The 14,091-nt window shown below is 44.4% G+C and overlaps 1 protein-coding gene across 13 annotated transcripts in view; it reads right to left on the bottom strand.

The window, feature by feature from the left end:
- The window catches only part of LOC140392940 (serine/threonine-protein phosphatase 6 regulatory ankyrin repeat subunit C-like), a 361,058-nt gene that overhangs the window by 259,822 nt on the left and 87,145 nt on the right, over window positions 1–14,091 (bottom strand). For all 13 annotated transcript variants that reach the window (XR_011935463.1, XM_072478798.1, XM_072478764.1 and 10 more), the window contains one exon: window positions 10,441–10,524. Coding sequence is in view for 12 of the 13 variants with exons in the window: in XM_072478798.1 (XP_072334899.1) it covers window positions 10,441–10,524 (84 nt within the window). In the remaining variant the exon portion in view is untranslated. The remainder of the gene's footprint in view (window positions 1–10,440; window positions 10,525–14,091) is intronic.

Genomic DNA, 14,091 nt, shown 5'->3' on the forward strand with positions numbered 1-14,091 from the left:
TATTAAAGAGGAAGAGTATTGTTATATTTGCTACCTTCCAATCCACTGGGACCTTCTTAGAATCTAGGAAATTGTCAAAGACCAGTGCATCCACTATCTTTCTAGCTACCTCTTTTAGAACTCCAGAATATCGGCCATCAGGTCCAAGGGCTTTCTGGCTTCCAGTCCAATTAATTTCTCCAAAACTACTCTTTATTAATACTAATCCACAAAATCCATAAAATTCCTACAGTGCAGGAGGAGGTTATTCGGCCCATCGGGTCTGCACCGATCCTGGGCCCACTCCCCCACCCTTTCTCCGAAACCCTGTGTATTGATAATGGCCAGTTCACCTAACCTGCACATCTTTGGGCACAAAGGGTCAATTTAGCATGGTCAATTCACCTAATCTGCACATCTTTGGACTGTGGGAGGAAACCAGAGCACCCGGAGGAAACTCCTGCAGACACCGGGAGAACGTGCAAACTCCACACAGACTGTTACCCAAAGTCGGAATCGAACCCAGATCCCTGGCGCTGTGAGGCAGTAGTGCTAACCAACAGTTGTTCACATTCATTGAGTACTCGCTTCCCCAATATTTCTGGTCTGTGTTTTCGTGTCTGGTATTGTGAAGACAGACAATATATTTGTTTAACATCTCTGCCATTTCTTCTTAACATACAATTTCTCCTGTCTCAGCCTGTAAAGGATTCACATTGATGTTTGCGACTGGTTTTCTTTTTACATGCTTGTCAAAGCTCTGAGAATCTGTTTTTATATTGCTGTCTAATTTCCATTCATATTCTATTTTCTACCTCTAAAAATGTGTTGGTTCCTAAAACACTCCAAATCTTCGGGCTTACTACTTTTACTAATATTCCAATTATCTTTAAAACTATCGATGGATCTCTTTTCACGTGAAACATTTATTTCTCAATGGAATGTAGATTAATTGCGAACTATGCAACTTGCTTTATTCTAGTTCAATACTCTGGTTATGTATGTCATTTTAAAATTCAACGTAAAATGCTCTCATGTTACAAGCACTCATTCCCATCGGATCACTTGCTATGAAATTACTAATTAACCCTGCCCTCCTTGCACAAAATAAGATCTAAAATAGCTTTGTCAGTGATTTTTGTAAAAGCTCATCTGGTTCACTAACCTCATTTCGGGAAGGAAATCTGCTGCCCTTACTTGGTCTGATCTACTTGTGATTCCAGGCCCACAGCAATGTGATTGAATCCGAACTGGCCAAGCAATGCTCAGTTTAATGACAATTAGGGATAGGCAACAAATGTTGACCGTGCCACATCCCATGAATGAATAAAGAAAAATAAATCATTGGGTTTCTGCTTATTAATATGGACCGTGGCGCCCCAAACTCCCTCAACAGAACTTCCTCATTGTACCTATGTCATTGGTTCCTACATGGACCACAACAACTGGAAACACCCCAGTCACTCCAAGTTCTTCTCGAACTGTGAGGAAATGTCCTTGGAGGCAGCACGGTAGCACAGTGGTCAGTACTGCTGCCTCACAGCGCCAGGGACCCGGGTTCAATACCGGCCCTTGGCTAACTGTGTGGAGTTTGTACGTTCTCCTTGTGTCTGTGTGGGTTTCCTCCAGGTGCTCCGGTTTCCTCCCATAATCTGAAGATGTACAGGGGTAGGTGGATTGGCCATGCTAAATTGCCCCTTAGTGCCCAGAGAAGTGAAGGTTAGGTCATGGGGTTGCAGGGATAGGGTGGGACATGGATCAGTGCATTGTTGGGAAAACAAAGCTAGTTTTATGCGTAAGGGACTTTTTTAAAAAAAAAATTAATAATCGCTTATCGTCACAAGTAGGCTTCAATGAAGTTACTGTGAAAAGCCCCAAGTCGCCACATTCCGCCGTCTGTTCGGGGAGGCCGGTACGGGAATTGAACCCGCGCTGCAGGCCTTGTTCTGCATTGCAAGCCAGCTGTTTAGCCCACTGTGCTAAACCAGGTTATTTATGTTTGCATTGGTAAACATTAGAAATAAGATTTGATTTTAAGTGGGTTTAATTTAATGTGTCTGTGCTTGGAAGAGGTAGATTCAAAGGTATTTCTGGTGTGGGGCTGGTTAAGTTCTACTGTGTTTCTGTTGCGTTTAGAGAGGGTTAAGGTGTGAAGAGTAAATAAAAGTTAGTCACAGCTTAGCAACAGGAGGTCACTTCCCAGAGGGAAGTCAGAGCAGATGGAGACAGGACGCTGGGGAATGAATAGCTCTAAACTCTGCCAGGAGAAGTGGGACAGGACAAGGGAGTTGCAAAGACGCAAGCTTCTGAAGAAACAAGATACAATCTGTTGCCAATTCGCACCGGATACACCAATAATGTTGCTCTTTTAACTGGATATGACAGTTATTAATGACGATATTGCGTTTTAGAGTCGTCAGGTATCAAATGATACCACCACAAGGTTTTACCGGATATCGATCAAAGACCAAACAACCAGTTAGTTAGTTCAAGTTCAATGATAGTTTATTTACACACAAGAATTCCTTCGACATGCAACATAAAACACTACAAGCTAAATTACACCTAACATTACAACAACCTGTACTTAACTTCAGGCACCCGGCTTTATGTAGAGGAATAAGGCCTTTGATCGGATCTTGCATGGCTGGGTCTGGAGAAGTGACTTTGTTTCTGCTGGGCTCATCCGCCTGGTAGCGATCGTTGGTCTTGAACTTGTCTTCTGGACGTGATGCTACACTTGGTTTTAGGCGTAGGTCGGGGCCAAGAGAGACCGAGCGCCGGGGCCAAGAGAAAATTAACACATGGCAGTGTCTCTCTGATACCCTCTGGGGTTTCGCGCTCTTTTGGACGGTCCTCAGCTTTGGACCCAATAATTCGGCAAGCTTCGATTACTGCCTTCGATTTTGGCCAATAAAGAGGCGGGTGCCTTGATGGCGGGGCGTGTCCTGAACGGTCATTGACCTTGGCTTTTTGGACTCCATGAGAAAGGGAGTGGCGCCGGTGAGTCTGTTTCTGTTACCCGAGTACAGGTCTTTTGATCTGGGGAAATGGGCCATTAGAATGCAAAGTAGCTGGGGGTTTCGTTGGTGTCTAGTTATCTGAGTTGCCAATGTACATAAGCTCTGAGTGTCTGAGTCCGGGATTGACCATATTTCCCATGGTCCTTTGCGGGTGCCGCTATTTCCTGGGTTCCTTTGTAAGTGGCCATTCCAAATGGCTACATCCCGTCCTTTTGATCCTGAACACGATGCGTGGTGGATCACACTGTTGATCCTCATCCGTCCTTGGTGTGCCAGTTACCCTTGGTCAAGGACAAGTTCTACACTACTCTGTACTATGTTTTTGGAGCATTTACCTAATTTTATCAACACATCATAAATTCATAAACTCTAAAGGGCCACTATAAAACATTTAATCATTACACATTTAACTTATTTGCACAAGGGAATCTCTAACTATCATTACCTGAGCTACTCTCATGCTGCTGGCAAATATCAAAAAGGAACTTATGTACAATACTAAATTTTTGAAGAAATAAACAGCAGCATCACATGTCTACTTAATCTATTACAGTCATAGAAGAAGTACAATCTTTTTATTTTGTCAGTGTAAAAGGTTTAAAAGGTTTGTGGATTCCAAGGAAAGGGGCTCGGAGTGTGTATATCGGGGAGCGGGAGGCTCTCCTTCGCCATTTGAGGGGTCGAAGTGTCTGAACGACACTGCAGAGTTTTGCGATTACCAAAAGGGCTTCTACTGTATAGGAAAGGGAATACCATTTTACAATGTTTTCGCACCATGTGAGGTGTGGTGTCCGGGCTAGGGGTCTCATATTGTATGGTCATGTCCGGGGCCGGTGTGGTGTGAGGTGCAAAGGCTGTCAACGCGCGCAGTTGTATGAGTCCAGCGATGATCACAATGGAGGTCATCAGTCCTGTCTTCATCTTGTCTTTTTGTTCTTCGTATATTCCTGAGGGTGCAAGCATATCGGTTATTATTGTTGGTTAACATCTCGTTTTGTTTGTCTTTCTCTCTTCAACTTCAATTACCCATTAGAATCAGCACCACGTGTGACTCTCTCATTTTTAAAAAAAATAACCATTTTAGAGACAAGACACCCGAAAAAAAAATTCTGTTTAGTGCAAGGAATCCCGCAGCTTGTGGTTGATGCGGTGAGTGGGCGGACAATCTCTCCGTCCAGTATTTCTTAAATCACAACCTTGAGAGGTTGAGGCTTATCTTAACCAGCCGAATTACAGGGCGGCCAGTTTTATACATTTGTTAGCCGCAATCACATTTGGCCAGGGGTGTAACTAGAATCTGGAGTTGATGTAGTGTGATCGAAGAAGACAGGAAGGAGAGAAACAAAAATGAAATGGCATTGCTGGGGTGTACCTGCCATGAGAAGTGGCGGGTAAGCGCTCACAGTTTGCATGGGGCAGCTGGGACCTTGTAGCTGCTGTGGGTGGTGTTCTCTTTCATATCTGGGGGCTAGTCTAGCTGGTGGTGGGGGTCTCCTGCAATCTCGGGCGAAGTGTCCTGACTGCCCACAGTTGTAACATGACCCCCGGGGCACGTAAGGTGGAGCAGGCTCTCTGGTGTATTGGTCCCTTGGGTATGGTTCCCTGGGATATTGGACTTATCCCCTATCCTTGTTTATCCATGTGGGTCCCTGGTTAGTTCTAACTGGGTGCATATTTGCTTCTATCTGTTCCTGATCTGCCTTCCTGTGTCGGGATTGTTCCCAAACCCTGGAGAGTCGCTTTAAAACCCGAACTTCATTATGTGTGGCGTCTGCGGGGTCATAATTTACACAGGCTTTTTGACCTTCTTCTGTGGCGTGGGAGACTAAAGTACGAGTCCATTTAGTTGTGTTGTCATTATCTAAGTTTGTGGGGTTCAATTCCCCAAATACCTCTTTAAAATGGATCCAAAGACGACCTGCGTATGCAGTCGGATGCTCTCCCTTCTTTTGTCTACATCGGTTCAAACCTTCTACGGGATCTCCTCTGTTGTATCCAAGCGCGTCTAAAATAGCTGCCTTCATCCCCTGGAGGCTTCCTCCTCCTACATTCTGGGATTCTGGTAAAGCTGAGCTAACAGACGGGTCAAGGCTCATGACTATAAGCTTAACTTCCTCCGGTTCGTCCAGACCGTACAAAACTGTTTGCTGTTGTACTCTCTCAAAGAAATTATGCGTGTCTGCTGTGGGTTCAAATAGTTCAATTTTGGCGCAGGCATCTCTCAATTGGGTGATGGTTAGTGGGGTGGTGTAAACAAAATCGGGCTCCTCGCGATCCTGTGACATGCGCTGTGTGGTGACTGGATTCATGGGGGTGTGTGCTGCCTGTGCAGTCGATGATGCGGATGCTTTCCTTTTCGGGGCCTGGGGGGCTCTATTCTGATTTTCAGTATCCTCCACATATCTATGGGCGGTTTCATTTAGTTCTTGCCAACTGGGGCCATTCTCCTGATCTAAATTCGGTCCAAAGGTATCTCTGAAGCCGTTTTGCACTGAAAGCAGTGACTGTAACTTTGCTAATTGTTGCCTACATTTGGCGTGATCTACTGTACTCTGTCTTTTTTCCGTTGTGGAACTATGGAGCGCTCGTAAAGCTGCCTTCAAATCTGCGCATTGTTTCTTTAGCTGTTCTACCTGCTGTTCCGTCTCTTCTCGTCCCAAAATTGCACGCTGTGTATCTTGGTAGGCCTTATCGTACTGGGTCTGAAAGCTGCTACAGTGAACTATACAAGATTGGTGTGCCCGTTTGACATCGGCCACCTCTTTATCTTTAGCTGCCAACTGTTCCCGGAGTTGCTCATTAATTTTCTCACATTCACTAAAGTTTCCCTTATTCTTCTCCTCTTTCTCAACTAGCTGTCTGTGGAGCATCCTCACGACCCCCTCTGTGCCTTGCAATTGTACCAAACAGGACACGATTACCATCGGCTTACGAACTTTCACTGCATTCTTTTTATGTACCTCGATTAGGTTGTCCCATCAGGTTTGTCCTATGTTTCCTGGACCTGACTCTTCATTTGAACACAACTCGGACCAAAGGGGCCATCCTTTCCCCTTCAAATACTTTCTCAATTCCTCTTCCCATATGGGGCACTGCTCTGCTCTACTGGTCGCTGCGACCTCGGGTTCCTGCGGGTTCATTCGGCGTTCCATTGCCTTTGCTGCCATTGCTTCTATTATCTCTTTTCCTACCGTTAATTTGGGACAAGGGGAATAAGGCGGCGATTCGAACAGCGGGTATGGCCTAGGCTATTTTCCGGTTCACAATACTCCCGATAGTTTTACGGAACAAAATCTAACGAGTTTACCTTATATCCTTGTAAGTACGCATGCAAGTTAATACACACTTCCGAATCTTGGAGATTTGATCGATACGGCCTTACACTTGTGGTTTCTTTCACTTTTCTCAATTAGGTTTCTAATTCAAAGTTTTGTGGGTTCTCTCAGAGTGACAAAATCATTTCTAGGTCGAGTCCCGTCAGATGTCGCCAATAATGTTGCCAATTCGTACCGGAGACGCCAATAATGTTGCTCTTTTGATTGGATACTGATATGACAGTTATTAATGATGATATTGCTTTTCAGAGTCGCCAGGTATCAAATGATACCACCACAAGGTTTTACCAGATATCGATCAAAGAACAAACAATCAGTTAGTTAGTTCAAGTTCAATGATAGTTTATTTACACACAAGAATTCCTTCGACATGCAACATAAAACACTACAAGCTAAATTACACCTAACACTACAACAACCTGTACTTAACTTCAGGCACCCGGCTTTATGTAGAGGAACAAGGCCTTTGTTCGGATCTTGCGTGGCTGGGTCTGGAGAAGTGACTTTGTTTCTGCTGGGCTCAACCGTCTGGTAGCGATCGTTGGTCTTGAACTTGTCTTCTGGTCGTGATGCTACACTTGGTTTTAGGCGTAGGTCGGGGCCAAGAGAGACCGAGCGCCGGGGCCAAGAGAAAATGAACACATGGCAGTCTCTCTCTTTATCCTTCTGGGGTTTCGCGCTCTTTTGGGCGGTCCTCAGCTTTGGACCCAATCATTCGGCAAGCTTTGATTACTGCCTTCGATTTTGGCCAATAAAGGGGCGGGTGCCTTGATGGCGGGGCGTGTCCTGAGCGGTCATTGCCCTTGGCTTTTTGGGCTCCCTGAGCAAAGCGAGTGGCGCCGATGAGTCTGTTTCTGTATCTGTTACCCAAGTACAGGTCTTTTGTTCTGGGGAAATGGGCCATTAGAATGCAAAGTAGCTGGGAGTTTCGATAGCATCTAGTTATCTGAGTTGCCAATGTACATAAGCTCTGAGCGTCTGAGTCCTGGGTTGACCATATTGCCCATGGTCCTTTGCAGGTGACCATATTTCCTGGGATCCTTTGTAAGTGGCCATCCCAGATGATTACAAATCCAGAGAATTGGGACAGAAAGAACGATTAAGATCGGGGCTAGATACTCCGTTCGGGAAACTATGTTCTCCCTCTGGAGCTGAATCGCTTCTGTTTCGAGCTGGTGCTTGGAGCTGCACCCAGAAGCGATTCAGTATTCCTTGCGATGCAAACTTATGCATGGCAGAGGTCGCAAGGGATTCTGTCCCGAATCACGCTATCGGGTCATCATTTTGAGCGGGCAGCCCCATATCAAGGTCCAGCGGCTGCACTCCGCCCCCCCCCCCCCACCCCCCCTCCACCCCGCCCCCACCAACACCGCAACGCAAATCCTGACACCGCCCACAACACGGAATTGCTGGGTCCCCTTCCCCCACAGAACCCACATACGAGGGTGACCCAACTCCCACTGAAGTGTGGGAAATGGTTCAGAAGGGCACATGGCACAGAAGATGGCTGCCTGACACACAAGATGGAGACACAGAGAATAAAGCAGACATAACTGATGCCTGGAGCCCAGCGGGGTGCCAGTGGGACAGATAGGAACAGATCCCGGACAAAGGGAGCCAGACACTTGAATAAAGCTGACTTCAGCCAAGGTCTACACAATGATATGCTAATACGAATGTCTTGGGTCATTTCCTAAAACAAAGGGACAATCGATACTGCTTTCCTGCTGCTACCTGTAACCTGTAAAACCTCTTTAACTATAACCATGTGTAAATGGCAAAACACTTACAAATAGCGATGTACAATCTATAAAATGTCATTGTGAACCCGAAGTGGCTGTTTAAAGATAACAAGGTGATAATTGTTTTGTATCTGGGCTCATTGTGAACCCAAAGTATAAAATGAATGACTGCCATTCAAACCACGAGAAAGGTTGGCTACTGTACCGCGGGGTACGTACGCTTTCTCCCAAAGCTTTGTGTAACAATAAACTGCACTGATTGAACATAGCAAGTCTGACTCCCGAAGTGGTTGATTTTCCCACAACAACCCCCCACATAAGAGGGAGCCCTTGCCATAACAGAGAACCCCCTCACACTACCAATCACCCTGCCTGGAAGGTAAAGCAGTCCAGGCAGAAACAGTGAAAAGAATTACTGCTTTTTCACGCACCTGTTCCTTACATCTGCTGCCTCAGATAGATGTCTAGAAAGCAGCAGATGTAACTTAATAGAAAGCCAAAACTACATCATAATGCTCTAAGCCCCCTCAGATCCATTGGGCTACATGGCGTCTGTCTATTCACTTCAAAGTGAAATAGCTTTTAATAGCCTGTAATTGACAGCATCCAGATGTCTTGATTATTTATTTTTATTTCCCTTCACTCTTGAATGGATCTCAAGTAGCCTGCTGTGAATCTAACTGCAATGTGTATAAACAACTTGGGAGTCAAGTGCTTTCACTTCTTTTTCTCAGCAGAAAGCACTTAACTGTTTTTGATGTGGTCATGAGCTGTCAATCATAGCTAGATGTTTATAAACTGCAATGAGTGTCTCTGATGTGGGGCTCTGATGGGGGCCTCTGGTGAGGGGGATTGGGGCTGGTATGGGGGGGGGCGGCGGTTGGAGTGGCCAGGATTTGAATTGTAGGGGTAAGGAGGGCCTGATGGACCTTAGGGGCGCCTAGCTTAAATTCTTATACCCTTGGTCCAACGCGAGGTCCACCACGTCAGGGCCACGCTGGCAAATACCTGTACCAATCCACACCCACGGGAATCCCAGCCCAGAGGTCTGGAAAATACAGTGCCCAGCCTGTTAATAAGATGTAAATGGCCCTTTTGACCCAGTTGCATCTTCCCTCTAACGCGGGGCGTGATCCTCAAGGCCGCCGCCAGCAGGGGACCAGAGCCGATCCTGGTTTTTCCCCCAATGCTGGATTCTCCACCGCCTCGGGAACAGAGACCAAGGTATTGTTCAGAAGAATTAAGTGAAGAGGAAACAATGTGTTCTGAGTTAGAGACGATTGCTGTAACTAGATTTAAAGTGGGACAGTAGACTTCAGAGGCAGATAAAATATCTGTTGTAATTTTAATACAGTGCTGGAATCGAGAGTTAAAGCGATTGTGAGCAATTTGCACAGCAGTCAAAAGAAAGGAATCCTAAAGCGGCTGGTGTAAAATCATGGACTGGATTTGCTGTTAAAAGTGTCATTTGGAGAACTTGGTCTGGATTTCGCAATGCAAACCTCTAAGATAAAGCATCAGTATTCTGAGAAGATTTTAAAGCATGTTTTTGGAAATGGTTGTGTGGAAACTCTCATGTGACAGTATGGGGGGAGGTGGGGAGTGTTTGTGAATGCTGTTTGAGGCAGGGTTCAACTTTGCTGTGATGCCTCCAATACTGAAATGGCCTGCCAACACACTGCTCAGGTTTAAACATTAATATCAGTTCGTCAAGGCAGCAAAGTGTAATTTTTGCCATGAAACAATACACAAGCAAGAAATCAATACTTCTAAAACTGGCTAGAAAAGCTAAAGGAGGAGAAAAAGAGTGCATATTAAAATTAAACCACTGAACATGAATTTTCAAATTAATCTAGCATATTTAATCTTTTCAACAAATTCCCAGTCAGGGAAATTGAGTTTACTGCCTCAGGTAAGATACATTACATGCAAATAAATTGTGTGCATTGTGGCCTGTGTATAATGTTAACCTATATAGTGATAGTGATAAATAGGTTCATTCATTTGACATACTTGTTACAGGACAATCTGTACGTCATTGTAAATTAGATTTCAAACAGCAAATCTCCTACAACATATAGAGATAAATGTATTTTCAATGTTATTTATTCAAGTATTTGGTAAACTATTCTTGAAATGCATGATAAATGTCAGCCAAATATAACCATTGAGAAACCCCTGACCTTGCCAACATGAGCTCAGGCATAAAATTGTACAACATTTGTCTCTGATGTCCAGGTAGTTAAAGTTCATCAGCACTCATTAGAATGACCCCAATTTATGAATCCAATTCTATGAACCATTCAGTAAATAAATGTGTCTTCTGGAAATAGGTTTGCCAAAAATGTAACAGTGACCTACCAAAGCATTGACATCTTCAGTTTTATAAATCAACATCCGCACTTCATCAGGATCCCCATTAAATATTGCCTGTACCAACCGAGGCTAGGAAAGAGAGAAAATAAATGTTTTCTTCTATTTGGTAATTTTACATCATTTATAAAACATGTACATAAGTTCAAATAAATCAAATATTTGTAATCAAGAGCTCAGAAAATTACACCACAGAACATTACTGCATTAAACTGAAATCACATGTCCCAAACTCCACGACAGCTGCTTGATAATGCCTCCTTTTTTTCCAATTATGGTACATTAAAAGGTGCCTCAAAGTTCAAAAAAACGAATAAATGCGAATAAATACTCCAAAATTCATCTGGCATGAAACCAAAATAGTAAAGATAAATAATCAAAGCAGACCAATCAATTATAATATAAAAGAAAAGAAAATGCTAAAATTGCTCAGGCAAGCCAGCATCCGTGGAGAAACAGGGTCAATATTGATCTGAAATAGCAAATCCAATCTCCACAACTGCTGCCCAACCTGCTGAAAGTTTCCAGGACATCTTTGTTTTCCTTTCAGATTTGTAGTACTGGAATTATTTTGCTTCAGACCACTCAAATACAGGTACAGTGTCTCAAAATTAGCAACCTCAGAACCAAAGCTATGCCAAATTTCACATCTTGCCGGATTTTGGGTCAGACGGTTCAGGCCATGGACAGTTCACGTCAAACAGGTCAGGTGAGATCAAAAGTCGCTTGGAACACGGGAATAGATTGGCACACAAATGGCAAAGGGAATTACTAGTCAGGAACCACCTGGTGTCATGATGAATTATCCCGCTAAAATTGATGTTGCAGACACATTCTTTTTTTAAAATATTTTTATTACAAACATTTTTCATGAAACGACAAAGGTAGAATACATGAATAACAGAATCAAGAATCATCAATCCCATTAAACCCAACCTTTCAACATATAACTAAAAATACTAATCCCCCCCCCCCCCCAACAGCTGATGGTGATTAACTCTGTAAAAAAAAAAAAAAAAATTAATGGCTGCCATCTCGAGTACCACCCATCACCGACCCTCTAAAAATGTACTTGACCTTCTTTAGGTATAGGAACTCCATTAGATCACCCAACCAGGCCGAGGCACTGGATGAAGTAGATCACATCCCAGCAGAACTTGCCTCCAGGCTATCTACAAGGCAAAGGCAAAAACATCAGTCTTCACCCCCATCTGCAGCACCGGTGAGTCATAAACCCCAAAAATGGCAACCAGGATCCCTGACATGGTGCGAAAGACCCAGAAACTTACATGTTTAGAATTCGCCATCTCCTGAGAACAATGTTCAAACCTATCCTCCAACCCAGGGAAAAAAAAATTCATTCTCTTCTTGGTTAGATGTGCCCTGTGCACAACCTTGAACCGAATCAAGCTGAGCCTAGCAGGAAGAGGTCTGTGAAGGGCCTCACACCACATCCCCCATCAAAAACCAGACTCAGCTCACCCTCCCACATCTTCTTCACAGGAGGGAGGGAGGGTGAAGGTGCCACAGGAAAAGAAGAAATCTCCTTGCCCAAGAAATCACACACCTGGAACTACCTGAATAAATTAGACCTCGGGAGTTGAAATTTATCCAACAGCTCCTCAAATCTGACAAACCTACCCTCCACAAACAGGTCCCCAAACCTCTCCAGCCCCTCCTTCCCCCATGACCTGAACTTTGATACTAAACCCGCTGGCACAAATAAATGATTCCTACAAACAGGGGCTAATAACGACATGGAGCCGAGCTTAATATGTTGCCTAAACCGCCTCCAAATCCTCTGCGTGGACACCATGACCAGACTGGGGGTAGATTTTGCAGGAGAAGTGAGACAGTTACCAAGACCCCAAGCTAGAACCAGTACAAGTGCTCACCTCCATCTGCCCCATATGGAATTCTGATCCTTGAACCACTCCAGTACTATTTCAATATTAGCTGCCCAATATTAAAATAACAAATTAGGTAAGGCTAAGCCACCCGTCTGTCTCTTTCTCTCTAAAGAAATGCACTACAAGACCTCGGGGTCGTGCCTGCCCAAATGAAGGAAGCTATCATAGAGCCATAAGAGATTTACAGCATGGAAACAGGCCGTTTAGTCCATCTTGTCCATGCCACCCAGTTTTTACCACTAAGTTAGTCCCAATTGCCCACATTTGGCCCATATCCCTCTATACCCATATAACTGTGCAAATGCTTTTTAAAAGACAAAATTGTGCCCGCCCCAGCCCACACCCTGTTCTTGATGACTCTAGCAAAGAACAATTTGGGGAGAAAAATGGGGAGACACTGAAAAATAAATAAAAACCTCAGAAGGACATTCATTTTAACCATCTGAACCCTGCCCGCCAAGGACAGCGAGAGGTCATCCCACTTCTGCAATTCAGTTATAATCCCATTAATCAAACTACCATAATTGAATTTAGCGAGGCCTAATCATGGCCTACCCGTATTCCCAGATAACAAAAGCTAAATCTGGCCTGGGGAAAAGGCAACATTCCATGACTAGCTCCCCTCCCTGGAGAATTCACCAGAAGGTATTTGCTCTTATTCAAATTCAACTGAAATCCTGAAAAGGAGCTGAAGCTCCTGAGTAGCTTCATTATCTCATTCATGATGGAGACTGGGTCCATGATATAAAGAAGCAGATCATCTGCATACAATCACACCCTATACTCCCTCCCTCCCTGCTTTATCCACCTCCACTTATTGGAAGTTATTTTTTTAAATATTTTTGTTCAAAATTTTTAATTTATAACATGTAAAATTTGTTTGAATGGCTTTAATATTTTGTATGATTACAAATAAAATCCCCAACATAATCCCATCCATCCTAATCTAGCCTCGTACAAAGATTATCCCCTCCCAACCCCGCCCCCGCATAGCCCCTCACAAATAAAGCCTTACCAAACTGACCAATCTCCCCCTTCCCCTCCCCAACAGCTGATGATAACCAGCTCCTTAAAAAAGGCAATGAACGGCTGCCACCATGAGTAAAACCCATCTACCATCGCTTTCATGACAAAAAGTGGGTTCTTTCCAGGGGTGGAGGATAGTGCGAGAAATATTCTAGGGGGCTGGCGAACCATACGCATGTTTTGATCTTGATTTTTGGGTCTCCTTTTTTGAAACAATATCAAGGATTCTGGGGGTTAGGGTGGAGCCATGCCCGATGGTGGCCATCTTTGGAGTTTCAGACTTGCCAGAGCTGCACGAGGGGAAGAAGGCGGATGCCTTGGCCTGATAATCATCTCTATAATAATAATCTTTATTGTCACAAGTAGGCTTACATTAACACTGCAATGAAGTTACTGTGAAAAGCCCCTAATCGCCACATTCCAGCACCGGTTCGGCGACACGAACAGCACATCTTTCAGCGCTTGTGGGAGGAAACCGGAGGAAACCCACGCAGTCACAGGGAGAACGTGCAGACTCCGCACAGACAGTGACCCAAACCGGTCACTGGGACCCTGGTGCGGTGAAGCAACAGTGCTAACCACTCCAAATTAGAGACTCCAAATTACAAATGAAAGAGATGGAGCTGCAGGAAACAGACATAAAACAACGTGGGCTTGCAAAAGTGCCAGAAAATCAGATAAGACCACCAAAGGGCTGTGACTC

This window comes from Scyliorhinus torazame, chromosome 2, assembly GCF_047496885.1.
Source record: "Scyliorhinus torazame isolate Kashiwa2021f chromosome 2, sScyTor2.1, whole genome shotgun sequence".
NCBI classification, from domain to species: domain Eukaryota; kingdom Metazoa; phylum Chordata; class Chondrichthyes; order Carcharhiniformes; family Scyliorhinidae; genus Scyliorhinus; species Scyliorhinus torazame.